A 27,848-nucleotide genomic window follows, 5' to 3' on the forward strand; every position below is an offset into this window, starting at 1 on the left:
ACAGGGCGGGGCTCGTTCCTCACCACTCTGTCGCGAGGCTCTCGTCCTCTGGGACCTTTGTATAGCCCATGCAATTCACCTTGAGACGTCCTATCTCCCGGGGGTACGAAACGAGCTGGCGGACTCCCTCAGCAGGTCATACCATATGCACGAGTGGACGCTCAGGGCGGACGTCGTGCTTTCACTCCCCGCAGATGGGGGTTTCCCTAGGTGCCAATGCCCAGTGCCCACGTTTCTCCTCATTCCAGGGCCGCAGCCCAGGCTCACTTGCAGACATGTTTGCGACCCTGTGGAGAGGGGGCTTGATGTATGCCTTTCTCCCGCTCCCTTTGGTGCACAAGGTCCTACTCAAGGTGCACAGGGACAGGGCGGCGATGTCCTCATCGCCCCAGCCTGGGCCCACCAGCACTGGTACACATCGCTCCTAGAGCTGTCGGTGGCGGCCCCAGTAGTCCTGCCCCTACACCAGGACCTCATTACACCGGACAGCAGGCGGCTTCTCCACCCCGACCTACAGTCACTGCACCTGACGGCGTGGAGGCTGTGTGGCTAAACACCCTGGAGAGCCAGTTCTCCCTTCCAGTGCAGCAGATTCTGCTTGGCAGTAGGAAGCCCTCTACCAGGGTTGCTTATGTGGCCAAGTGGAAAAGGTTCTTATGTTGGTGTGAACCCCGACAGGTGCGGCCGTGCCAGGCCCCGGTGCAGGTCATCCTGGAGTATCTCCTGCACCTCAAGCAGCAAGGGCTAGCCCCATCCTTACTCAGAGTGCACCTGGAGGCCATCTCCACCTTCCATCCGGGGTTCTCGGCAGGCTCGGTGTTTTCCCAACCAATGGTGGGATGGTTCCTTAAAGGGTTGGAGAGGGTGTTCCCATACTCCCGCCCACCAATCTCTCCATGGAACCTTAACCTGGTCCTCTCTAAACTCATGGGACCCCCTTTGAGCCCCTTGCTTCCTGTTCCCTCCTCCACCTTTCCTGGAAGCTGGCATTTTTGGTTGCCATTACGTCGGCCAGAAGGGTGTCCAAACTGAGGGCCCTCACCTCTGGGCCACCATATACAGTATTTCACAAGGACAAGGTGAAGCTCTGGCCGCACCCCAAGTTCCTCCCTAAGGTGGTCTCCCAATTCCATTTGGGCCAGGACATTTGTCTGCCAGTGTTCTTTCCAAAACCCCACCGAGTCACCGCAGCTTGCACACCCTGGGATGTGCGTCGAGCACTGGCGTTCTATTTGGAGCGCACCAAGGCCTTCCGCAAATCTGCGCAGCTGTTCGTGGCCATAGCCGAGAGGATGAAAGGCCTCCCAGTGTCAGTGCAGCAGATTTCGCCTGGGATTACAAGCTGCATCCGGGCCTGCTATGAACTCGCAGGTGTTCCAGCCCCGGCGGTCATGGACCACTCGACCAGGGTGCAAGCAACTTCCACGGCGTTCCTGGCACAGGTCCCAATCCAGGAGATCTGCAGAGCAGTCACCTGGTCCTCGGTGCACACCTTCACGACTCACTATGCGGTGAACCAGCAGGCCAGAGAGGACGTGGCGGTTGGCAGAACGGTCCTCCAAGCAGTTGTTCCGTGACTCCTAACCTCATCCAGAGGTGAGCTTGTGATTCACCTAATGTGGAATGGATGTGAACAAGCACTCAAAGAAGAAAAACCGGTTACTTACTTTCTCGTAACTAGAAAAGGAGTACTTGTGGCACCTTAGAGACTAACCAATTTATTTGAGCATGAGCTTTCGTGAGCTACAGCTCACTTCATCGGATGCATACCGTGGAAACTGCAGCAGACTTTATATATACACAGAGAATATGAAACAATACCTCCTCCCACCCCACTGTCCTGCTGGTAATAGCTTATCTAAAGTGATCATCAGGTGGGCCATCATTTCCACCTGATGATCACTTTAGATAAGCTATTACCAGCAGGACAGTGGGGTGGGAGGAGGTATTGTTTCATATTCTCTGTGTATATATAAAGTCTGCTGCAGTTTCCACGGTATGCATCCGATGAAGTGAGCTGTAGCTCACGAAAGCTCATGCTCAAATAAATTGGTTAGTCTCTAAGGTGCCACAAGTACTCCTTTTCTTTTTTCGAATACAGACTAACACGGCTGTTCCTCTGAAACCTGAAATTTCTCGTAACTGTTGTTCTTCGAGATGTGTTGTTCACGTCCATTCCACTACCCACTCTCTTACCCCTCTGTCGGCAAGAAGGAACTGGAGGGGGTCGGGCCAGTGGGGGTATATATGCACGGCGCAGTGGGCTCCACTCGGGCCCGATGGGAGCCGCTAAGGGAAAAAGTTTCCGACACTCATGCATGCGGCGCGCGCACACCTAATGTGGAATGGACGTGAATAACACATCTCGAAGAACAACAGTTACGAGAAAGTAAGTAACCGTTTTTTTCTTTCTTCACAGAGTGTCTTGTGGAGCTTAGTTCATTAATATTTGAGAGCCTGATACTGAAGACATTATAAAGTACAAAGTGTATTATCATGATTAAACCAAATAAATCAACATAATGTTTTGTATTCAGTAAGCTCTAGTCTTTCCAGCCTGGTGATAATACATTTGGAATATTTTGTGTGTTTCAATAACTGTGTTGAATTTTAATTTTGTAAAGTGTTTTCACCTTTATAACCATGTACATTTGAAAAAGAACCCCCAGGAAATAAAAAAAAAGTGGTATTTAGATGACCTTTGGTGAGATTGTCTATCGTGACTTTTTTTTCTGTAATCACCTTTCGCTTCCTCTTTTCTGCTCTGCTCTTTTCTGTTTTCTCTCATCTTCGCAGCCTCCCTATGTTCCATTCTTTCTGTCCTATTTTTCTCTCTCCATTATGTCTTCATTCAAACCTCACCTTTAAAGTACACCTTTCCCACCATGCCTGTCACACTGATAATCCACCAAAGAAATACGTTTTACACAACCTTAATTAAAGTGAATCATCCTCTCATCAACCATTGGCCTGAATTTTGTCTAATCTAGATTGTAAACTCTTTGGGAAAGGGATGCATCTTTGTCTATGTATTGTAACGCTCCCTGCAAACTGGTGCTGCTCAATAAATAAGTCAGTTTCCTTGCTGTATGTGGTTTGCTCCATTGTGTTTGTCCCGCATGTCACATACACACACACACAAACATTCTTCTCTATTCTACTTGTTCTCTCACTACTTACTGTTTATCCCCAGCTCAGTCCCCTCCATTGTTTCCTTTGTCATCTCCTATTCCTTCCCAATGGCTCACCTTTGCTGGTGTCTCTTCCTCTTCTATTCTGTCTTGTTTCTTCTCCTCCACTCACCATTTCATAGCAATTGTGTTCAGAAAGGCATTACCACAAGATCATATAATTGCTCATAGTAATTTCTTGCTCAGCTTCCTATTGGAGCATTCTTTGCTTTGTATCAATGGGATCTCTTTACTACAGTTTGACTGTTTTCTCTTTTTCTTCCCTCCACAGCTACTTGAAAATGTATTTTATCCTACACATGGGTCAATAAAAATAATGGCCACTCATTTCCAACATCTTCTAAAAGAAACAGCTGTAATCCGTTTTGCATAGCTATTTCAGAGAAATGTAAACAATGGGCCAAATCCTGAGGGCCTTATTCAAATTTTTACTCCTTCCTCACTCAGGCAGATTCCCATTTATTTTAATAGAATTTTGCCTAAGTAAAAACTGAGTCAAGAGCTTAGTATTAGTATCTTTCAGTTGCATATCTCTTCTCTAATTAATATTCTTTATAGGTGTTGTAAATTATAGAATCATAGAATCATAGAATATCAGGGTTGGAAGGGACCCCAGAAGGTCATCTAGTCCAACCCCCTGCTCAAAGCAGGACCAATTCCCAGTTAAATCATCCCAGCCAGGGCTTTGTCAAGCCTGACCTTAAAAACCTCTAAGGAAGGAGATTCTACCACCTCCCTAGGTAACGCATTCCAGTGTTTCACCACCCTCTTAGTGAAAAAGTTTTTCCTAATATCCAATCTAAACCTCCCCCACTGCAACTTGAGACCATTACTCCTCGTTCTGTCATCTGCTACCATTGAGAACAGTCTAGAGCCATCCTCTTTGGAACCCCCTTTCAGGTAGTTGAAAGCAGCTATCAAATCCCCCCTCATTCTTCTCTTTTGCAGGCTAAACAATCCCAGCTCCCTCAGCCTCTCCTCATAACTCATGTGTTCCAGTCCCCTAATCATTTTTGTTGCCCTTCGCTGGACTCTCTCCAATTTATCCACATCCTTCTTGAAGTGTGGGGCCCAAAACTGGACACAGTACTCCAGATGAGGCCTCACCAATGTCGAATAGAGGGGAACGATCACGTCCCTCGATCTGCTCGCTATGCCCCTACTTATACAGCCCAAAATGCCATTGGCCTTCTTGGCAACAAGGGCACACTGCTGACTCATATCCAGCTTCTCGTCCACTGTCACCCCTAGATCCTTTTCCGCAGAACTGCTGCCTAGCCATTTGGTCCCTAGTCTGTAGCTGTGCATTGGGTTCTTCCGTCCTAAGTGCAGGACCCTGCACTTATCCTTATTGAACCTCATCAGATTTCTTTTGGCCCAATCCTCCAATTTGTCTAGGTCCTTCTGTATCCTATCCCTCCCCTCCAGCGTATCTACCACTCCTCCCAGTTTAGTATCATCCGCAAATTTGCTGAGAGTGCAATCCACACCATCCTCCAGATCATTTATGAAGATATTGAACAAAACTGGCCCCAGGACCGACCCTTGGGGTACTCCACTTGATACCGGCTGCCAACTAGATATGGAGCCATTGATCACTGCCCGTTGAGCCTGACAATCTAGCCAGCTTTCTACCCACATTGTAGTGCATTCATCCAGCCCATACTTCCTTAACTTGCTGACAAGAATACTGTGGGAGACCGTGTCAAAAGCTTTGCTAAAGTCAAGAAACAATACATTTGATTATATTGTATTATGTCATTCTGTCTGTTTCATGTCCCTTATGGGGGGGAAGGATAGCTCAGTGGTTTGAGCATTGGCCTGCTAAACTCAGGGTTGGGAGTTCAATCCTTGAGGGGGCCATTTAGGGATCTTGGGTGAAAATTGGGGTTTGGTCCTACTTTGAGCAGGGGATTGGACTAGATGACCTCCTGAGGTCCCTTCCAACCCTGGTATTCTATGATATGCAAACAGCTTCCTTGGCATCTCTGTCCTACCAAAATTTAAACTCATATGAACCATGGCAGAGGAACACAAACTTAACTGGGTCCTAATTCTTCCTGGCAGGGTACAGTACATTGAGTGCAGCACTTGATCACTTGCTGATGCTCTCTGTACTGATATCTATCGACATAGCAATAATGTCTTAAAATTATAGCATGCCATTAAAAAGAAAACGAGTACTTGTGGCACCTTAGAGACTAACCAATTTATTTGAGAGCTGTAGCTCACGAAAGCTTATACTCAAATAAATTGGTTAGTCTCTAAGGTGCCACAAGTATTCCTTTTCTTGTTGCTAATACAGACTAACACGGCTGTTACTCTGAAACCTACCATGCCATTAAGTTACTTAAACTACCAGCAGCTATCACTTTACCAGATTGAATGTAGGAAGTTGATGCCTAAAAATGCATATTACTAAATTTTATCTGGGTGGGACTTGGACAAAGTTAGGTACTATCATTTCTTAAAGTAAATTATTTTGTGGTGCATTTTGCTTCTGGGAGGAATGCAGATTGTTCCTTCTAAGGCAAGCTCTAACTGAAACATGTCTAGAAAACCTCATTGGCCTAGCAGTCAGGAGGATTTGTGGTATTTTTAACCACAAAATAATTGTAGGGCTTCCCCCCACACACCAAACTGCACTCCACAATTCAGAAAAAGAGTTAGTTTTAAAAATAATAACAACAATCACATTGGAATATTGGTCATTTCCTGGCATTGTTTCAGTTTTCCTCCAATCAAAATGCACTTCCATTTGCAATAAAACTCAAAAGCCCAAATGATGCAATATGGGATGTTGATTTGTTTGGCTTGATCCAGATGTTATATGCAGAAAAGCCCTTAATTACAAATATGTCTGAGTTTCAAAGGTTTCCAAGATGTATGACCCATTACTGACTCTGTCCCTAAAATTTGACCACATATTCTCCAGTGTAACTATGAAGGTGAAAACAACTTATTTTCTTCTCCCAAATGTAATGGTATCCTTTGCCTTGCAACTTTGTGTTTGTTAGCTAACCTCTGTGTTACCTGAATTGTTTTGTGGCCGATAGGGTTAGATAATACAGTAGTGGGATGGGGAGTTGCCACGCACACATGGTATTACCAGTCTAATCTGAATATAAATATTACATTTTAGAGAGGGTGAAAAAGACTGCAATAGTTCATTTTGAAATGCAGTTTATCTTATATAAACCCCTTCCTTCAATGCTGGTAATGTTGGCCAATTAATTCCTTTTGGCCAACAATTCTCCAAATTTGGTCTCAGTTCAAAGATAAGCTTGTTTAAAAGATTCAGCAAACTCTGTTCAGCCGTTTCTGAGTTCTGTGTGTAGTAAAATAAATATCAACAATTCCCCTTATGGGGTGATCAGAAATTGTATGCAAACATACTTCAATATGAGCTGTATGAATTTTGTTCAGCCTTGGTTATTTTGTAGATCTAATTGAGATCTAATGAACAAGCCAGGTTGGAAGGAAATTCATTCAGTAGCTCTGAAGTAATGGTCATTGGGTGTTTGTTCACATTTATGTAATAGAATATTAAGTTAGATTTCTTTGGTTGGTATAAGCCTTAGAATATTGGGTTTGCACTCAGGTTGTTGGGGCACTGTGAAGGGCTTTTATTTAATTCTGCAGGGACTTTTAAAGCGCAATTAAGTTTATAGCACTTTACCGAGTTATGAGTGTTGTAATGTTCCATGTGGGGCGGCTGGTAGTGGCATGGCCACCTAATAGAATGAGTGCAGAGCAGGGAGCCCTGAACTCTTTAGTGCTGTTCTATTTCTGCCACTCATTGGCCTCAGTAATACACTGATGTTTCTAAATTTCTGTGTCAATTCACATTATGACTTAAAGGCCTGTCCCTTAAACTATGCGAGGTCTATTCAGACCTGGATGTTGTAGGAAAAAAGTCGGGCTGAGGGGCTGCTGGTAGTGTAAGGATGAGCATGAGGACAATTACAGCAGGATGAGCCATCTGCAACCATCTCTTCTCCCTGACCAGAGTTAGCCAGTGCAGACCAGAAAGTGAACAGAGAAGGCATGGCCATGGCTTGTCATGCCTCCAGGGAGAAAGCCCCTCTCTCCCCCACCCATGCAGGAATCGAACCATATACTTACTTACACCACACTCCCTCTTGTTTAATATGCAGCTGGTGTTCAGTTTTATTAGGCTTCTCATTTGACGCGGTGGGGAAAGTCAATTCACCATACAACAGACATGTGACCAGTGGTCAGACCATTGACACTATGTATCTAAGTGCATCTGTTGGGTCAACTCTGAGGGGAGAAAACTAGGCTACTGCTCCAGTCATATCCAGCAGGAAGACATACTGAGCAAATCAGTGGAAAGAAAGGGAGGTTGGCACAGCCCCTGAGACCCGGCCCAAACGCTATCTCCTGTGCCCCAAGCCAGCAGTGTGAGATTTACTACAGCTGCAGGCCTACTCTAATCTCCACAGGGAGGAAAGAGGGGCAAAATTTGTGAGAGGCTAGTTAGGAGACTGTGTTAAAGTATTTGTTTGAGATTCCTGCGCCCTTCAGTTGCTGCTCAGGTCCCAACAGCAGAGCAATTCCATGGCCCAAATTGCCTGATTGTCCTCAGTACTGGCTGTGCTAGTGCAGAGATCCCACATATGGGAATAAAGAGTCATAGGGTCAGGATTTGGTCCAATGAGGCGTTATTTCATGTACACACTAACACACCCTTTACTTGCTCCCAGGAAAAACCACATGGACTCTGGGCTTAAAATAGAAAGTATAGTTAATTAATTCATAGAATCACAAAAATATAGGGCTCGAAGGGACCTTGAGAGGTCACCTAGGCCAGCCCCCTGCACTGACGCAAGACCAAGTAAACTAGACCATCCCTGGCACGTCTTTTCTAACCTGTTCTTAGAAACCTCCAATGATGGGGATTCCACAATTTCCCTTGGAATCCTTTTCCAGAACTTAACTACCCTTATAGTTAGAAAGTTTTTCTTAATATCTAACCTAAATCTCCCTTGCTGCAGATTAAGCCTATTATTCTGTCCTACCTTCAGTGGACGTGGTCTGACCTCTGGTCACATCTGTTGTGAGGTGAATTGTCTTTCCCCACCTTGACAATTGGTCACCGTCCTTTTTATAACAGCCCTTAATATATTTTAAGACTGTTATAAGGTCTCCCCTCAGTCTCTTTTCTCAAAACTAAACAGGCCCAGTTTTTTTAACCTTTCCTCATAGCTCAGATTTTCTAAACCTTTTATCACATTTATTGTTCTTCTCCAGACTCTCTCCAGTTTGTCCACATCTTTCCTGAAGTGTGAGGCCTCACCAGTGCTATATAGAGCCCTTGAAAGCATCTGGAAGATGAAAAAGCACTATATATCTTGCTATGTATTAAAGCATTCACATGGGTTTATATTTAAAAAGGTCTTGAGATAAAACCACCCATCAATCAAAGTAAATTTTGTTTAAACAGTGTTATTGTAGTTTCAATTTCGGTTCATTACTTCCTGAAGGAGATCTTGTAATATAAATTGTTAAAGTAAATCACATTAAACATTTTCCTAGAAGCTGGTCCTGCTTAGACAGGTTTCTAGTTTCTTTCAGAGTGGGTCTGACGTAGGTTGCAGGGAGATCTATCTTTTATATTTTCCAGCAGTGCCTCGCTAGTCTTTCCTCATATTAAAATCACTGATTGAAACAGCATGAATCTTTCATTTCTAAAGAGCTAAGGACCAAAGAGTTTTTAATATTTTAATCTCTAAGAAATTTCTGTTACTTCAGGAAAATTGATAACATTTTTTACCTCAGCAAACCGTAAATGGACAGGATCTCTCCTCGAGTTTAGAGAGGTTTATATGCTCTTTGGCAAGACATTATTACCTTTGAGCGATATAACTGTGGTGTAGATTGACTGCATTCCAAAGGCTGGAATCACATACATAATGTTTTTATTTTTCAGTAATATTCAGACACTAGAATAAAACCCATATGTTCGCTAAAGCTGGTTACAGGGGAATACTGTCATTCTTCATTGAGAACATTCTTTCTTGTTTATTACTATTTTAAACAAATACACTGAAAATACAGTGTAGGATGTAACTACAATGACTTTAAATGTAGTATTTACAACTGAAAATATTGTGGTACATAGCAATCATTCATTCTTAATACAGTTCTTCACTGCTCTGTGTGAGATCTATCATGGAGCACTGGGGGGTGTGTGTGTGTGTGTGTTCTGCACCTACAGCATATAGTACTTATAGGACATCTGTTGAGGAAAAATTGCTTCAGTGAATGATGTTCATAGGAATAGTGAGAATAACATGTTGATGACATCTTAACAGTGGAACTAACATATAGGATAATAGAAAAGGATGGATTGATTGCAAAACTGTAATTCAGTCAAGGGTCCTGATGGTTCCATAAACCACAGGAGTATAACTCAGGTGGTCTATGACATCAACAGAATACAGATTTAGCAATCAATTTGCCTCCCTCTCTGTTATTAATTTAGATTTAAATGTTACATATATTTTTTAAAAATACAAAAGATAAAGTATTATTTAATCTGTGACTTCAGTGCTCATGCTGGAAACCTTGCTTGATCTGCTACATTTAAAAATAATGCATTACTGGAACCTGGTTTTAATAATTCTTTATTAAGCTGAGATTGCCAAATGAACAAACACAACCCACATTATCATGTGCACAGCATGGAGATGTCTCCTGACTGGCAGAATGTTTGTTCCATGTTTTGTTGCAGGTACACCCTGGGTAATTAATTGGGGTACCATTCTGCTTTCTTCCTGCACGCAAAACTCCCACTAAAGTCAGTGGAAGTTTTGGGAGATCAGAAGAATGCAAGTATTGGGCCCAAACTGGTAACACTGTTTTGAGGTTCTCTCTGTAATGAAAGTAGGGCTGCTGTACATAGCTACTCTTTTTTCCCCCTGAATCTCAAAAGTCTTGGAAACTCTAAAAATGCTAATTCAAAGTTTTCAAATTTAAATATCTAAATTTAGGTACCTGACACCCTGATCCTGCAAACAGATAGTTACGTAGTTGACTTGACTCTTGTAAAGTGGTCCCACTGACTCCAATAAGACTATAGATGTGAGTAAAAATTAAGTATGTGGATAAGTGTTTGCTGGATTGAGGGCTAAATGCATATTTAGACTGTTAAATAAGTATTTTGCGTCCAATAGTAGGTACCCAAGTATGAAAATTTGGGATTTAGTGCCTAGTTCGTTTTTGCTTTTCAAAATCGTTAATACATGTAAGGTACCCTGCTGAATATGTCGTGTAAATACTGCACTCACAATAAAGTGTCCTATGTGTTATTTTTGTCCTTTTCAGCTTTCAGAATGATCCCCTATCCTTTGGAAAAAGGACACCTTTTTTACCCATACCCCATCTGTACAGAAACAGCAGACAGAGAACTACTTCCATGTAAGTCTGAACTTTTTCTCTTTTTTATCCCTGGTTCTTGGCACCAAAGGGTTGTTTATCACCGTTCTGCAATACTGGCCTCCACTGATACCTATGAAGTTGGGTTCACTGACTTAGAATGATTGGCTGACAGTGAATCTTGAGAGTTCACTTGATTGTTAAAATGGCAATTCATAGCTACAGCTCATAAAGTTTTAGGTATCTGTATTGATGTCAAAAAAGAAAAAAAAGTCCAATTACCTTGGGGATGTACTACTTTTAAAAATCTGTTGTTTCTTTCTTGCCAAGACAGATAAGGTATGTTTGTTCCTTTATCTAGGATATCATACCATCAAACTAAAAATACAGTTGTCCTGCCCTATAGTCCTAATGCAGGAAACCACTGTCTAAATTCAAGGTAGTTTTGCCTTCCCAACGCTGCAGGATTGAGCCTGCATAAGGACTATGTTATTGTGACCTCTTGTAAGAGAGCTATTGTAAGAGGTGCCTAGTCACAAAGAGGGTTTTCTTCATGTAATGATGTGTGTGATTCTTATCAAGATATTAATGTGAAATTTCACCAGTCATTTATTATTATGAATTTGTAAAGCACCAAGCGTGTTCTAAATGCTGTGCAAGATACAGATATAAAGATAGTCCCCTGCCCTTGGAGAGTTTTACAGTCGAAGTCAATGGGACTGCTTGCCAAGCACAAAGTTAAACACGAGTCACTCTTTGCAGTATCAGGCCTAACTGGCCAGTCCTGGAAATGTCACACACTCAGAACTGCGTTCCCACACTCTTTCCCATTGAAGTCAATGGGACTTGGTTGGAAAGCACAGGTGCTCATGCGGAGATGTTTGCAGGATCAGGTTCCAAAAGGCAGACATAAGATGCACTGGAGGACTCAAAAAAGGGAGTAAATTTAAATTATTTTTTGAAAAATAAATGAAAATGTGCTTGTGTTCCGTTTGTGTTTGTGTCTCTCCTGGAATAGGTCTTTCTTTTATAACAACTCCAGTTCAGGCTAAGTTATGTTTAACTATTCTTAATAAATCTGTTTGGGTAAACTGTAGGTAGAAGTAATATAGCAAGAGTCCCCTCATTGTCAGGCCCTTCTTTCATAACACATTCTCTCTGATATTACACCGTAATTCTTGGCAACCAGCTCTATCTCCCCACCCCGTTATAATCACCCTAATTATAACAATACGTCTTAGGACTCTCAGAATGCTTTACTCCAAGGGATACTGTTAAATGGAGGGTGGAGTGCCAGGGAAATTTGGGAATGACAAATTGATACAGAATAGTAAGCGTTCTCCCTTCTAGGTGCAAAATTAATTGGTGTTGTCAGATGTTAGAAGCAAGGGACCCTTTAATACCGAACATTGATCGTAATGTTTTGCTCTGATAATTGTGAGAAATGCCTTGTACTGTCAAATCTCTTGGGTTTGAGAAGAGAAGGTTTTCACATACTGTGAGAGACACAGGTTGTGTAGAGATCCTTTACACCACATGCCTGTCTAAACCTTTAATTGCTTATATTTTAAAGGTAACTTTCGGTAGGTAATTTGAAGGGAGAGTTTCTGCTGAAATGCTATCATAGCTCTGGGGTTTGCATGAGGAACAGTTTGCTCAGTTTGCTTCAAATGAAAGAGAGATTGAAAAGATTAACCCCAGCTAAGTACAAACATCAACCAAACCTAATTTTTGCTTTAAATGAACTAAAACAACAGATTGGATATTTCAGTCAAAGGCAAGAGAAGTGGGAGCCTGCATTAGAATGCTTGTGCAATTGTATTTTCCCAACTCTAATCTGCAATTTGATACTTACATATGTGATTTAAATGAAATTATCTAACCATGTTTCGCCTGAAAACCGTATGCTGATTTTTTTAAGAGAACAAGATTTGCAGGCCCCAAACTCTAACACACTTGAAATTGTTATTTTTATTTTAACTATTCAAAGAAGCCTTATGGGCCCATCAAATGAGAGCTGCAACAGTCCAAACTGGATGTTGTGCAGTTCTATACCATGCTGCTTGACTGCCCTGTTCCTGTGACCCGGCAGGGGCAAAATAAGCAGGCTTTGAGCAGGATTCTTGCATACCTTCAGCCATACCTGCCCATAAAAATGGAGAAGGCAGGCAGAGTAGAAGAATGGTATGATATGTATGTATACCACCATGACATTTAAAATTAAAAAACAAGCTGGTATGGTAAGTCGAACTTTAGATCTACCAGCTGGAAGTGTATCCTTTTAAGAGAAAAACTATTGTCATTTGAAAGTCAAGCACTGATCCTGACTAGAACTTAAAAGTAGGGATGGAATGGGAGACACAGTTCGACAAAACAAGAACTGGCCAGAACATTTGCCAAACTGGCCAGATTTCCCAACCTGAAGCTGAGCCATCTTAAAAGGTTTGATTAAGCGAAACTTTCCTCCAGGCAAGTTCCCACTCTCAGCTCTGGGATACTTCTTCCCGCAAGAGCATATTGTGAGTCTCTTCAGGCCCAAGCCAGAGACTTTTCTGTTTCCCTATTAGTTGGTATTGATTATTGTTGGATTTTTTTATTCCTCGCATCATATGGTGGTTTGTAGAGTGGTTTCATTCCCTGCCTTTATTTCAGCAAGTTTCCCTAGCTTGGATAAATTACATTAGTTAATGCACATCAGCATCGAAAAAAATAAATGTATTATTAATATATGAAGATGCTGATGATGGTGATGAAGATGCTGAAGGAATCAGCTAGTGGTGAGATGGAATGGAAGGGAGGCTATGCTGGGAGGAGTCAAGGAAGGCACAGAGGATTATAGTGGAAGGAAGAGTCTGTTAAAGGGTAGGGAAATGGGAAGAGGCGTCTCAAATGATTCTGGCATTCAGAACCTTTAGATGCGTCTTCCCACTAAACCAAACCTTGGAACCTTTGTGGCTTCTATGTAACTGCTTAACCCAGATGAGAAGGTATTTTACCTACACCATGTTTTTCCTTTCTGCTTTCCTCTGCAGCATTTCATGAAGTTTCAGTTTATCCCAAGAAAGAGCTTCCTTTCTTTATACTCTTCACTGCTGGATTGTGTTCCTTCACAGCCATGCTAGCCCTCCTGACACATCAGTTCCCGGAGCTTATGGGGGTCTTTGCAAAAGCTGTGAGTATTCACTGACACGCCTTGGTTTTTGGGTAAATACAAACACAAAACAAAAAGGGAAATGCACAAATAAAATGGTGCTGAGCTAGACATTGCTGGATATGAAGTGTCTGAATATTTGTTAGTACAAAAGGACCATCAAGAGGTCTATCACTGAACAGGAGAACATTTAGAAATCATTTAAGGAGCTAATCAGTAAAATACACTCCAGTCTTTCCTCTCTGGATTATATGACTCTGTTGTTGGTCTTGGTTTCTTGCGACTCTGCCAAAAAGGAGGGGGATATCTGCGTTTTAATGGATAATCCAATAAAGTAAACTAATAACAGATTGCAGAGCCCCAGCCTGTTCAGAAAAATAAACTGCAAGGCTGTGCAAGATTGTGATACGTACACGGTACTTCCCAGTGCAAGACAGGAACGGCACAAACTCCAAGTAGTACCAGGAAAAATGTGGTTCAATGTTAACCAAAGCAAATTGCAGTGTCCCTTTTCTGAAACTGCAACAAATGATACAGCCTCAGTGCTTGTGTCCAGACCTCATATTCCAGCTCTGTTAGCTGCATCTGCTGAGGACCCTGCTAATTCTGCTTTTCTGGCCACGGAGCGTTAATATGGGGAAAACAAGTTGTACTCCAACTTGCTTTTTTCCTTGCCAAGTCTAAGAGCATCACTACTCTGATTTTCGCAGCCACAGGGGGCATGTGGGAAAATTCACTTCCCAGCAAAGTTCCAGCAAGACCATTACTTCCTCCTCCAAGAAATGCTGAGAACCCAGACCAATAATTTATTATTTAATGTACTTCTTATTGTGGAGCTCAGTGGGTCCAAAATACTCTTTTGGCCTTCTTGTAATTTTCCAAATTATGCTAAAGTTCCTCTGCACTCATTTAGTTTTTTTCCGGGGATGGAGGAGGCTTTGATGGAGCTTTCAAGGTACCCCAAGGCTCATTCTTTAGTGCCTTTCTCAAGACCTCATATCCTTCTGACCAGGAAGGATTGTCCAGGGACCCCTTTTGGAGTCAACCAGCTACTCCATCAGCCAGGCTGGTCAAATATATCAGTGCTTGTCATAAATATAAAGGGAAGGGTAAACCCCTTTAAAATCCCTCCTGGCCAGAGGAAAAATCCTCTCACCTGTAAAGGGTTAAGAAGCTAAAGGTAACCTCGCTGACACCTGACCAAAATGACCAATGAGGAGACAAGATACTTTCAAAAGCTGGGAGGAGGGAGAAAAACAAGGGGTCTGGGTCTGTCTGTATGCTGCTTTTTCCAGGGACAGGACAGGAATGGAGTCTTAGAACTTTTAGTAAGTAATCTAGCTAGATATGTGTTAGATTATGATTTCTTTAAATGGCTGAGAAAAGAACTGTGCTGAATAGAATGACTATTCCTTTCTGTGTGTCTTTTTTGTAACTTAAGGTTTTGCCTAGAGGGATTCTCTATGTTTTGAATCTAATTACCCTGTAAGGTATCTACCATCCTGATTTTACAGAGGTGATTCCTTTACTTCTATTAAAAGTCTTCTTGTAAGAAAACTGAATGCTTTTTCATTGTTCTAAGATCCAAGGGTTTGGGTCTGTGGTCACCTATGCAAATTGGTGAGGATTTTTACCAAACCTTCCCCAGAAAGTGGGGTGCAAGGGTTGGGAGGATTTTGGGGGGAAAGACGTGTCCAAACTATGTTTCCCAGTAAACCCAGATAAAGTTTGGTGGTGGCAATGGAAATCCAAGGGCAAAGGGTAAAATTAATTTGTACCTTGGGGAAGTTTTAACCTAAGCTGGTAAAAGTAAGCTTAGGAGGTTTTCATGCAGGTCCCCACATCTGTACCCTAGAGTTCAGAGTGGGGAAGGAACCTTGACAGTGCTTTAATCCAAAGCACTAGTAGTAGTTTGTGTCTGTTATGGCAATGGCTCTTTCATTAAGAATTCCTGTGTCTGCAGGCAAAGAGGATAGATGACTTGATCAGCTGGGATAAAAGCTAATATGTCTGTCAACAGAAAAAATACAATAACTTGCTTGAAATAGTCCTTTATGCATTTAGCCTTGAGTATATCTATAGGTATATAGTGGATGGCATGTATTATTGTTGTTATTATTATTATTTTATTTATTATTATGCACATGGAACAGGACCTCATCCTGCTAAGTGCTGTACAAACACAGAACAAAAAGATGGTCCCTGACTCAAAGAGTTTATTCTAAGTATAAGACAAGAGACAACAGATGGATACAGACAGACAATACAAGAAAACAATGAGACAGAATTGGTCAGCATGATAGGCTGTGGTATAAACACACCAGTTATCATTGTTGTTTATTATTTGTATCACCAAAGTGCCTAGAACCAGATTTTTGTAGGCATCACAGCAAAGAAGTTTTAAGGCTGGTCAGGTGTATGAGTAAGGGATGTGTTCCCAGGAAACTTCCTTCAGAGAATAAAAAGAAAAAGCAATGTCTCTGAAGCACAGATTTTGCTTCCAGTCTGTTTTGTTCATTCAATATGCAGTATGCCGGTATTAGCAGTCAGTGGGCCAAATTCTGCCCTTCCGTGTACCCTGTGCAACCCCATTGGTTGTCAGCCTCATGACTTATTTAAGAGCAGAGAGTTGAAATTGTCTGAGCACCTCAGGCAACGAGCCTGCTACAGGTAATGGGGTGCTGGAATCAGACAAACCTGATTGTGGACTTTCATGGGCTTCACTTGCCATTTTTTGTGTGATGGGTGCAATCAAATTGGGTGGGTGGGGTGTTAATATTTACATTTGTGATACACTAGCAGTTGTTTCCTCAAATAGCTCTTGTTTTGGACACCAAAGTCACTTTGGGAATACAATGCAACCAAGGGGATCTATTCCTGTGATAGGTGCATGTAGCTTCCATTGATGTTAATGGAATAGAAGCCTCAGGGCTCAATATGTGACTGCGTCCTGTATCTGAGAATAGAATGGAGCACAATAAATGAACACAAACAAAACTAACTCAATGCCAAGTTATTAACCCTGTATGAAATAGGCCATGTCACTGACCTCGGTGTACATCTCTGAAGCTACATGGCATGTTTGCTATGTTAACCAACATTCATAGGGATTTAGCTATGTGTCTGTCTTAATAAACAAACACAGGCAGCAGCTGGCTTTTAATTGTGAATGGACAGAGTGAAAATCAGGCCAGTCTGGTGACAGCCTCTGTGTGACCTTTGTCCATTGACTGATCCAGGGGCTTAGACTCAGATGTCTCATTTTTGTTGTCAACTAAAAAGGTGGGGTAGCCAAACTATGTGAAACCTAAGGCCTTGTCTACGCTGCCACTTATAGTGCTGAAACTTTCTTCGCTCAGGGGTGTGAAAAAACGCCTCCCTGAGCGCTGCAAGTTTCAGCGCTATAAAGTGGCAGTGTAGACAGTGTTACAGCACTGGGAGCAATTCCCTTCATGGAGGTGGTTTTATTACAGCGCTGGGAGAGCTCTCTCCCAGATCCTAGGTGATCTAACAGTCCCTTCTGGCCTTATATTCTCTGAATCTATGAAACTTGCAAGTACAGCCACTGACACTTTGAAGCTCATACAAGTCTGTGAATACTATTCATTCGTCCTCACAGTGCTTGGGAGAGAGAGTCCCTTGTGTAGACACCTGCTTCATCTCATGAATCAACTTGCAGCAGGTCTTGGTGGTTAAAAAAACCCAAACCCCCCTGTCTGGGTAGAGAAAAGGAATCAGGCGTTCTTGAGGGGGGAAAAGCTAGAGGAAATTGAGGTGGGACAGAAGGGGCAGAGGACTACCTGAAGCAATACGTTTTATTATTCTAGACACTGCTGGTTTCAGCCAAAGCTGAAATCTAATTGGTCCTAAACTCTCTATGAATCCACTGTAAGGCTAAAATAACTTATTTAACAATGAAACATCACAGTTTATACAAGAGGAATCCTTGATCAGTCCAATACAGGGCAAACTAAGTGGTCCATAAACAGTAACCCTCCAAAAGATACAAATTAAAAGCTGAATCAGACTCTGGGTTTTTACAGTTTCTTAACTGATCCTATCAGAACCTTTGATCCCAGTGTCAAGGCAATGTAAGGATTTTAGAGGATCCCTAAGAAGGAATGAGTATGAAGCTCCCTATGAAATGTCTACATCCACTTAGTGCCTCTGGAGGGCTGGATTTTATGCAGCTTGCATGGTTAAGTAAGCTTTGTAATATAGTCAAAGTGTCCAGATCTCATTGTAGTGATGCTTATAAGTGCTTGTAATAATAATGGTATGACAGGCAGAGGTACATTTCTGTAGCTTCTCTATTTAGGTTTTCTCTTTTCTCACTCCTCCGCTTCCAGCCTATAATGAAAGTCACTTTCCTCCCCCTCCTCCCCTTCCCAATCCCCTTCATTGGCCTCCCATCTCTTACTGCATCAAACACACAGTCCTTGTCTTCACAATCAACACCCTAACAATCTTACCATTTTACATCACACATCTCACCCCCTTAGACTCTTCTGCTCATTTCGTACACTCCTACAAAGCCCTTCAATTTTACTGCTATCTTCACTATGTATCCCACTTCTCAGTTCACACCTTCTCTCCTGCTTTCCCCTGTGTTTGGTAGTTTCTCACTCCCAGCCTGCCAATTCCCCTTCTCTCTCCTCCTTCTACCACTTCCCGAACACACACTTTTTCCAGGAATCTTTCCACCCTGCTTGCAGAGAATCTCTCCTCACTTTCCCTTTCCTGAGTGATTGTGATTTTGGGAGGGGGGTGTATGTGTGTTTCTCCCTTTTGTCTCTTCTGTCTCAAGCCCCACTCCTGTGACTGGATCCTCTCGTACAGAATTCTTGAGGAGTTCTATTTACCACATTGGGTCTCTGTAAGGGTCTGTGCTAAGATTCGGTATCAGGCTGTGGTGTATAAGCTCTATAGGGGCAGGGTTGATGTCCTAATTTGTTTTTGCGAGCATCATATAAATTTGTGGTGCTATCTAAATTATTTTTATTAATAACAACACACATAATAAATAACCTGCCAGCTATGCTAGAATGGCCCCTCCCTCTAGCTGTCACTCCCAGCTGCATGTGCTAAGATTACTGGGAAGCCAGCCCACAAGAACTCCCTGGTGGAAGCAGGAGTTCTAGAGTCCAGATCAGGGCAGAGACACAAGTGTACTGCTTATAATAGGAGGAAGCTGTTGTTAAACAGGGTGAGCTATTGATAAGAGAAGAACGCGGAGCTTGGGTTTAACTCCACCCTACTTCAGGGAGACACTGATATCTTGATTTTTTAAAATTGGCACTAGAACTATCTATAAAATCTCAGACATAAATAATTAACACAAACCAGCTGTTTAGAAATACAAACGGAGTGCAGTGCTGCTTCTCCTATCAATCTGCTCCTGGAATTGCAATATAAGGTGTCTTCATAAGAACATAAGGGGAGAGAACCAAGCTAGAGTGGCATAAAGGGGCCTTAAAAGCCCTGGATCCTGCCAAGGGAGAACACCCTCAGTGCAGAAAACTGCTTTCCAGGGACCCTCTCAGGAGCCCCATGGAGCAGGGTGGGGCTGGGAAGAGGAAGGGTGTGTTGGAGATGGGGCTGCAGCACAGAAAGTTGAGAAGACTGTGCAATACTGCAACCTAAGAGCAGCCAGGGCAGGCTTCCAGAAGTTAAATGGGCCCCCAGCGCTGTCTGTATTCCCCCAGGGGCTGCAGAGCTGCCCAGAAGTGGAAGGGTGCAAAGGTGGCTTAAAGTCACTATAGCTCCCTTCTCCTCCTGAGCTGTGCCTCTAAGAGGTGCAGCACAGAATCTCAACCATAGGATTTGCCGTGCCACACCAGACCATTGATCCATCGAATCCCTTAACCTGCTTTTGGCAATGAACATTTCCTGATGATTCAGAAGAAGGTGAAAATCCCCACAACATGCAAGTAGCCAATTCTGTGATTCTCTGCCTGGCTGGGGGGAGGTGGCTTTTTCTCACATGGGAAGAATCCAGTTGTTAAATATGATGGATTTCATAGATCAGGAATAGTTAACTTTCAAATAGCAACATGTTTTAGCATTTCCACTTGGTTATGGAAGAACATATTTCTAGCCTGCATTTTTGGCAGTCTTCTGAGACACAGGCAGGAAGTTTCCTTAAAGAGCTGGTAGTGGGCCAGGTAGTAAAGTTAAAATGCCATATAAAGGAGCACTGGTTCAAATGGCTGCCTTGCTAGTGGAAGAAATAATGCAGTAATTTTCTGATTATTTTCACTAGCCCTTCTAATGAAAAAATTTGGGAGGGCACTCAAGAGATGAAGGCAAGCAGTACATGTTTTTTGATTGCACCACTTGGGATAAATTTGTCAGCATGTAATGTAGATGCTTTTTTATTCTTTTGTTTTCTTTTTCATACGGTACAAAGAATCCGTAAGTCAGTCATTAAAAAAGCCAGGTGCTTGCATGACTCGATGGCATACAAATATTTCTTTGATGAAAATGAGAGTGACAGTTAATTGGAGAAATCAGCCTTTGTTAAAGTGACTCCATCAACTGAACAATCCCATCTCTGCCTGAAAATGTTGTGGCTACAATAGTTACCCCGAAGGTTATTAAAGAGAAGGAAGATGGAGAAAAAATATTTTTCTCTCTTTATTCAGATCCTTTGTGTGTTTGAAATCACTTTGCACGTGGTCAGTTTCTCTCTTTTCCACATAATCAGTGAGGCGCATCAAGCAAGAAGACCTCTTATCTACCTGGAGCTCCACTGATTGCAAGGATCTATCCATGCCTGTCTAATCACAGGACCAGAGCTGTCATTAGTCAGTTTCTTGTTGATGAAAAGGCTCTTATAAATGTCAGCTGGGAAGCAGACTAGAAGCCCTTATAAACATTTTCCCTAGGATTTTTTTTAATCAGACCATACTGTTTCAAGGGTGCTGTCAGAAGGCAGAATTCTTTCTAAGTCAGTCACTGTCAAATATTCAAGTTGACAGAGTTTCTTTCCAAAAACATAAAAATAAAAACAGCTTCTGCCAATCTCACATCAATAATTATGCTCTTTTATTGCTGGTGCTGTTTCTTTTGCTGTCTATATGGGAGAAACTGTCAGTGTCAACAGGAAAGGTCAAAAGCATAAACAACGTAAAGGATGCAGACGGGAGACCCCCAGGGTACCTCAGTGTGGTATGAAATTAGATTGCACAGCTGCTAGTGATGGTTGAGAACATGAGCACTAAAAGCTTTCCAAGGGCTGCACACTGAGCTCTAGTTCAACAGATTAAATATTGGCTACTGGGTCTTCCACCAAATGTATGGAATGCAGTAAGGTGAGAGGAGCTGGCATGTTTTACAGTGTTTGTGGCTGGAATTTGGGTTCTTTATTCCATCTAGGGAGAGGAACCAATCAGAAACACTGAACACACTTAGCAGACTTCCCTGAAGGTTAGTGGTTAGACCTCCAGGATACTGTAGGGAGGCCTGAGTTTGGAAACTCACTCTTTGTGGCTCGTGGGTTGAGATCATTGTAGTGGAGCAGGAGTTGGGATTAAGAATTGGGTATTACAGAAGGAAGGCTCTAGGACCCTCGCTCTTACTGATGAATCTGATTGCTGTGAGCTGGTAGAAGTCTCTTGGCAAGTGTCCCTTGTGGGACAACACAAATCCAGGAGTGAAATCCTGACCCCATTGAAGTCAATGGGAGTTTTGCCAGTGAATTCAGTATGATCTGGATTTCACCCCATATGTTTAAATATTATATTTTCTAGATCTCTGTCACTTGACACACTTTCTCCACTACAGTAGTACCTCTGTGTACTTCTAGATACAGGTAAATTGCTAAGTTTCAGCTACAGGATACATCTAAAGTTATTTCAGAAACAAAAGTACTGTAAATACCAAAACCCAAAAAATTTAATGCCACTAATTTCATTGATTTAAAAAAGTAATCAAATTTAATTTACGGCAGTTATAGCATTTACTTTCCTCTAGTTACGTAGGATGCTTCAGGTGCAAATTAAAAGCAAAGTTTGAAGTTTACTGTAGTGATATTTTGCATTTTCCAGGAGGGGTCGGGGAGAGGGCATATTCATTTACTTCAAATAGTTGTTCACAAAAAAGGAAATACAGTCTGGACAGAATCACTCCATAAAGTGCTAATGCATTTTGGCTATTTCCAGTGACCTCTCTGACAAAAGCTTTGATACCACATTTGGTCAGTACTGGTCTATATAACTTGGCTTGATCTTCACAAGCACACCTGCCTGGTACAGTCTCCTAGCTTCCTTGGAATGAGATAAGGGCCATGTTTGTGACTCTGTCTTGTCACTAGTCACTGATATCATTCATAATGCACAAGTTATTCCTTGGGTAATGTCTTTTCTAGGAGAATCTTTGAGAAGATACCCCCTCAAATATGATGCAGACCAAGTACTTATGACATTTATTAATACAGTTAAAATATATACAGCATATATGTTTTCAGTTAAAATAAACTCTTCACAAAACACTGTCTGATAAACATGAAACTGCTTGCTTCTATTTTACTGACTGATACCTTAAAGGGATTCTAATCTTTGGCCAAGTGATATCAAACATATCAAGCATATTTCTGGAAGCAACAATATTTTCAAGGCAAAAATCACACAGTAGTGGAAACAACAAAACAGAGAGATGTCTCAACCAAAAGACTGGACCTGTACATTTTTTATTCTGTACTGTAGCCTTTAATTGAGTTGAGTTTACTGTATGTAACCTGGGTTTCAGCAGCATCCTCCAATTCAGCAGCATTCAGACTGATCTGATTTCTTGAAAAGCAAAACCCACAGAGTGGCATTTGAATGTCATATACAAACATATATGTTCTGCTCTCATCAGGGGAGATGGGACTATGGCAGAATACAGCCAAGCAAAGCCCCTGGATTGCAGTTCTTTCTCATGTCAGAGTTCGTGTATTCTGTGCTCATCACATGGCACATTCTGAAACATGAAACTGCTTACCGATATTTGGGTGAGGTAATACGTCACCCACCATGTCTCTCTAATATCATGGGACCAGCATGCTACAACAACACATCATGCAGGTATTTGCTAATTGATACCATAAAAGAACTATATTCTTTGGCAGAATTATGTCAACCAGCATATGTCTGGAAGCAGCATTGTTCTTAATCTGGTGATGGCTGACTTTGCATATGTGTAATAGCCACACAAATACAGTATGCCATAATAGTCTATTTTATTCCAGGCACCTACAGGGGGCCCATCGCATCTGTACATAATACAGACTGAAGTAAATACATAGCACAATTAATGTATATGGGGTAACATTTTCAAGATTGACCCGTGATATGGAATTCCTCAGTTCTGAGGTACTCCACTTGAGACACGTCAGTGGGGCTGAATTCTCAGAAAATGTTTCACATGGCACCCTCTGAAAGTCAGACCGTTTTAAGGTATCTCCTTCTATTTTCAAATGCTCAACCCTCCCCCCCGCCCACCCACCCCTGTTAAAATGGTAACTATTCATCTGATCTGGCCTTGTAAGCCTCTCATAGCAGTAATATACAGGCCAGGGCTACACTACAGACCTGTATTGGTATAACTATGTTGCTCAAGGGTGTGAGAAATCCACACCCTAAGTGACATGGTTATACCGACCTAGCGTCCCCCCCCCCCCTTTCCGCCGCAGACAGTGCTATGTCGACAGGAGATCTTCTCCCATCAACAGAGCTACAGTGGCTCAGCCTTTGGTGTTGGAACTAGGGGTGCTGCTACACTCATTTGTTTGGAGTAGTAATAACATCAAATACATGGTTTCCATCATCAGCACCTCCACCAAAAAACCTGTTCCAGCCCCCCAGGGTGCAGCTGCACCAGTGCTGCTGTGTTTCTACAGCACTGTACGTGAAGACAAGCTCGCAGATATGTCTCTCAAACTATTGCATTCTTGTTTCTAAAGGAAAGATCAAGTCAGGATAAATTCTAGAACAGAGAGTCAAGGGGGCCTGAATATGCTTTGATAATATTTAACCATTATGGGTCTAATTCTGAAGGCAAAATTGTGTTCCCGTGGTTAGTGCCTGTTTGTGCCCTTATACAAGAGATTCCTTTTTACTTCAGTGGGTTTTGGATCAAGCCTACAGTGACTTGTATCCGGGCATGGATCTAAGATTCTAGATTTATGCCTTTATTGTGCATTAACTCGTTAGTAATATCTATGAAAAATGGAATACTTGCTTTATTTACTACAAAACTGAGAAATGGACAATGTGCATCTAAGGGCAAAACTGGGCCTAAAGACTTTAAAAACAAATTATTCAATTAGTGTCACCCAGAGGAATTTCTTGAGGAGGGTCTACAACACCTCAACTGCACAGCATTGTGTCACAGTCTGTTGTCTCCACGATTTTGATCTACCTGTTTATCTGATTTCTTTGCAGTTTCTCAGCACTCTCTTCGCCCCTTTAAATTTTGTGATGGAAAAAGTAGAAAGTATCCTGCCCTCCAGTCTGTGGCACCAGCTGACAAGGATCTGAGGGAAAACGCCACACTGATTAACTGCCATGACGTCTTCTGTGACAACTTTTTGTTGACCACAAGAAAGCATGATAAAAAAGGGAAACAGTTCTAAGACTTAAAAACTCTTCATGGATTGTCTGTTCTCATATAAAAACTGTTTCTGTTGTACAAAATACATTGCTGTTAGGTTTTATCATATTTTGCTTTCAGAAAAGAAAAAGATCTTAAAAATAAACTTTTGTGTATTGCAGCATTGCAGAGGAGTTATTTTTCGATTTCTTCGAACACCAGAAGGTACTTTATGTCCCTGAAAATCCATGACGCATCCATTTCAGCTCAAATACAGCTTGACTTTCTGTTCAAATAATGAAACAGTACTAGTTACTTTTTAAAAGCTATGCTATCACTATCTTCTCCTATAGAGTTTAATTAAGGCAAAACTCACTCATGTGCAGAAACCCCACACAATGCTTATGGACCACTTACTTCTTAAGCTCTCAATATTGAGCTTAAATGGTGCATTGGACTTCTTCTGGCCCTGTGCACAGGACTGGATTTCACCCTTAGTCCACATCTCTGAAAACTCAATCCCAATTTCCAGATTTCATTACTGCGGCTTTTCCAGCTTTAGTTTTCTGTCCATACAGTCAAGCACCTTCAAAATCTTTTTGATGTATTAGCTGGCTGCAGGAGAGCACTCCACAATTAGTGGTGGAAGACAGTGAGAAACATACATGTAATGGTTAGTCATTCTGTTGTGGAGCAACATGCTTTTGGGGAGTTTTGTACTGTGTTTTCACTGCATTATTGGTACTTGAAAACACCATGCGAGCATGAAAAGAAAGTCCTGTGTCTTATCTCTATACAGTGTTAAACACAGATGTTATAAAATAACTACCATTTTATGCTGGGAAAAATGAACATATGTACTAATCTAGTAAATGTCAAGGGGTGGAGTTTTACATCAGTTCATAGATCTTTAATATCTTATCCAAGAGCTTTGACAAATTTAGACAAATTCAAATTTTAACCCATTCACTCTGGTAACAATGTAATGAGCCATCTTCAACAGAGCACTCCTGCTAATACAGCAGGTCAGTATAAACTCTAGGGCTTCCTCACCAAGAGCCTGACGCTAAGATGAACTAATGCAAATGAAATATGCAACCCTACACATGCATCGCTACCTTTCATGTTCCTGAGACCTCAACTTTTCTTGTCTACACCTCTGTGTGATATTGAAAGGTAACAATATAGCAAAATGCAGCCATTAATAGTTACCAACATTTAGATTCCTCAAATTCCCACTGCTCATATTAGCTGTTAACTGAAGGTAACTGTGATTTGGCCTGATGACAGGATTATTAAAGAATCTACACTTCTGTGCTTTACTGTTTTAATATTCTCAAGTTAAAATTTTAGGAAAAACACTCTCATCCTACCTGGGCCGCCTCAGTAATGGTAAAATCCTGTCCTTACTGCACTGGGCCATATAAATGGGGGATGGGGAGTGGGGGGAAGCAGAAGGGAAGAATGATGTGGTAGCACTCAGAGGATCTTTGAACCACCCTGTTTGGGGAGTGCTCCACACTGCAGCATGCCTTCCGACTGCTCCAAAGAGGAGCAGTGTACTCCCCCCACCCAAAGCAGCCAACATGCAGGGACCCATGGAACTGGCCATGCTTCCAAGACAGCTTAGGTTATGGAGGATTGCTTGGGGTTTTAGCTTAGCCTTGTGCTCAGTGAAGTGCTAGGTACTTATCCTAAATTGTCCCTGCATAGGCATGCGCTGGGCGGGTTAGAGACCCTTCGTATTCACTCCCCAGCCACGCCTGCAGCACACTAAGTCAAGACCCAACAGCATTTCCCCTTCAGATTATGTATATAATGCTAAACTCGGTATGAACTCTCAATTACACTGAACACCCCTTCCTCCCCCCATCAGTCTTTGGATAGTGTCATGGTTAAGCTCCTGAGTTTTATTTCTTTTCTTTTTTCAAATGAATCCACTCCAATTGCAGTACAATATTAAGCAGACATCTCCCCCTCTAATAAGCCACCCCAAAGGTAGTCCATCTATTTCTGCTTGTTACACACCAGGGCAAGTCCAAGGAAATTGATGATGTTGCAGTTACACTTTCACTTTAAATACATACCATCATGAGTCGATCTTGAGCAGGAACCTGTCCTAGTGTTCAAGAGCTCTGCATGGTCTCTGGACATTTTTTTTTAATTACTGGGCTTACATCACCCCTTTGTGTGTGTGGTTATTGAACCTATATGTAGTGGGAATTGCAGAGGATTCACACTGCTTTTTTTTATATTAGGGTCTATAAGTTGTCCTTGGGCCCTAGAATAATAAAAGTGATTTTTTTTTCCAAGCAGCGCAGCTGCCATCATCTTCTACCCTTCACTTGAATTCCATGAGGCAGGGAAGCACAGAACATACTTTGAGAGTCATTGTACAGTGGGTGGGTAGCTGTTAGCTTCTCAAAATCTTCCCCAAGATTAAAGTGGCACATTGCTGCTGCTATATGTTGATTAAATTTATCTACATTCAAACATGCACCGAAAGGTTACAATTTTTCAAAAAATATCACCCAGCTGAATGACCCTGATTAACTATAGAAAGGTTCTATTTACCAGGGAGGAAATCAATGCGTGAAGACAGAACGCTCGCTGTAGTAGTTGGGATAAAGAAAAGGTGACAAACTGATGAAGCCAATAGCAGGAGACATGAACATAGTTAAATCTTATTTCTTCCCCCCCCCCCCACTTTACCGCAAACATGGTACTCAAAAGAAGCACCAGCATTACACTTAAAGCAAACTGTGCAGATGTGGTTGGCCTGTCTCAAAAAAGATATATTGGAATTGGAAAAGGTTCAAAAAAGGGCAACAAAAATGATTAAGGGGTGTGGACTGGCTGCCATATGAGAAGAGATTAATAAAACTGGGACTTTTCAGCTTGTAAAAAGAGACAACTAGGGGGGATATGATAGAGAGCTATACAATCATGACCTGTGGAGAAAGTAAATAAGGAAGTGTTATTTACTCCTTCTCATAACACGAGATCTAGGGGGCTCACCAAATGAAAGTAGTAGGCAGCAGGTTTAAAACAAACAAAAGGAAGTATTTTTTCATACAACACGTAGTCAGTCTGTGGAACTCTTTGCCAGAGGATGTTGTAAAGGCCAAGACTATAACAGGGTTCAAAAAAGAACTAGGTAAGTTCATGGAGGATAGGTCCATCAATGGCTGTTAGCCAGGATGGTGTCCCTAGCCTCTGTTTGCCAGAAGCTGGGAATGGGATATGGGATTGATCACATGATGATTACATGTTCTGTTCATTCCCTCTGGGGCACCTGGCATTGGCCACTGTCGGAAGACAGGATACTGGGCTAGATGGACCTTTGGTCTGCCCCAGTATGGCTGTTATGAGGTCACACCATTGGGCTCTCTTGTTTTAATTTATCACTGACTTACTTTAAAAAGCAGCTTCTAGGACACTTGCTAAGGGCTGTTTGTCTTCTGTCACTGGGCCAGCTAAGTATGTGCTCTAGCAAAATAAATTGTATTACATAATATAAATATCCAATTAAT

At 42.0% G+C, this 27,848-nt stretch overlaps 1 protein-coding gene across 6 annotated transcripts in view; it reads left to right on the forward strand.

Annotated features, from left to right (window-relative positions):
- The window catches only part of ST7 (suppression of tumorigenicity 7), a 233,057-nt gene extending 208,561 nt beyond the window's left edge, over positions 1-24,496 (forward strand). For all 6 annotated transcript variants that reach the window (XM_073328161.2, XM_073328156.2, XM_073328160.1 and 3 more), the window contains 3 exons: positions 10,542-10,634; positions 13,625-13,764; positions 24,168-24,496. In XM_073328161.2, coding sequence (XP_073184262.1) covers positions 10,542-10,634; positions 13,625-13,764; positions 24,168-24,263 — 329 coding nt within the window. In that variant the 3' untranslated portion in view covers positions 24,264-24,496. The remainder of the gene's footprint in view (positions 1-10,541; positions 10,635-13,624; positions 13,765-24,167) is intronic.
- Positions 24,497-27,848: the final 3,352 nt, after the last annotated feature.

The sequence above is a fragment of the Lepidochelys kempii genome, chromosome 1, assembly GCF_965140285.1.
Source record: "Lepidochelys kempii isolate rLepKem1 chromosome 1, rLepKem1.hap1, whole genome shotgun sequence".
Classification (NCBI taxonomy): domain Eukaryota; kingdom Metazoa; phylum Chordata; order Testudines; family Cheloniidae; genus Lepidochelys; species Lepidochelys kempii.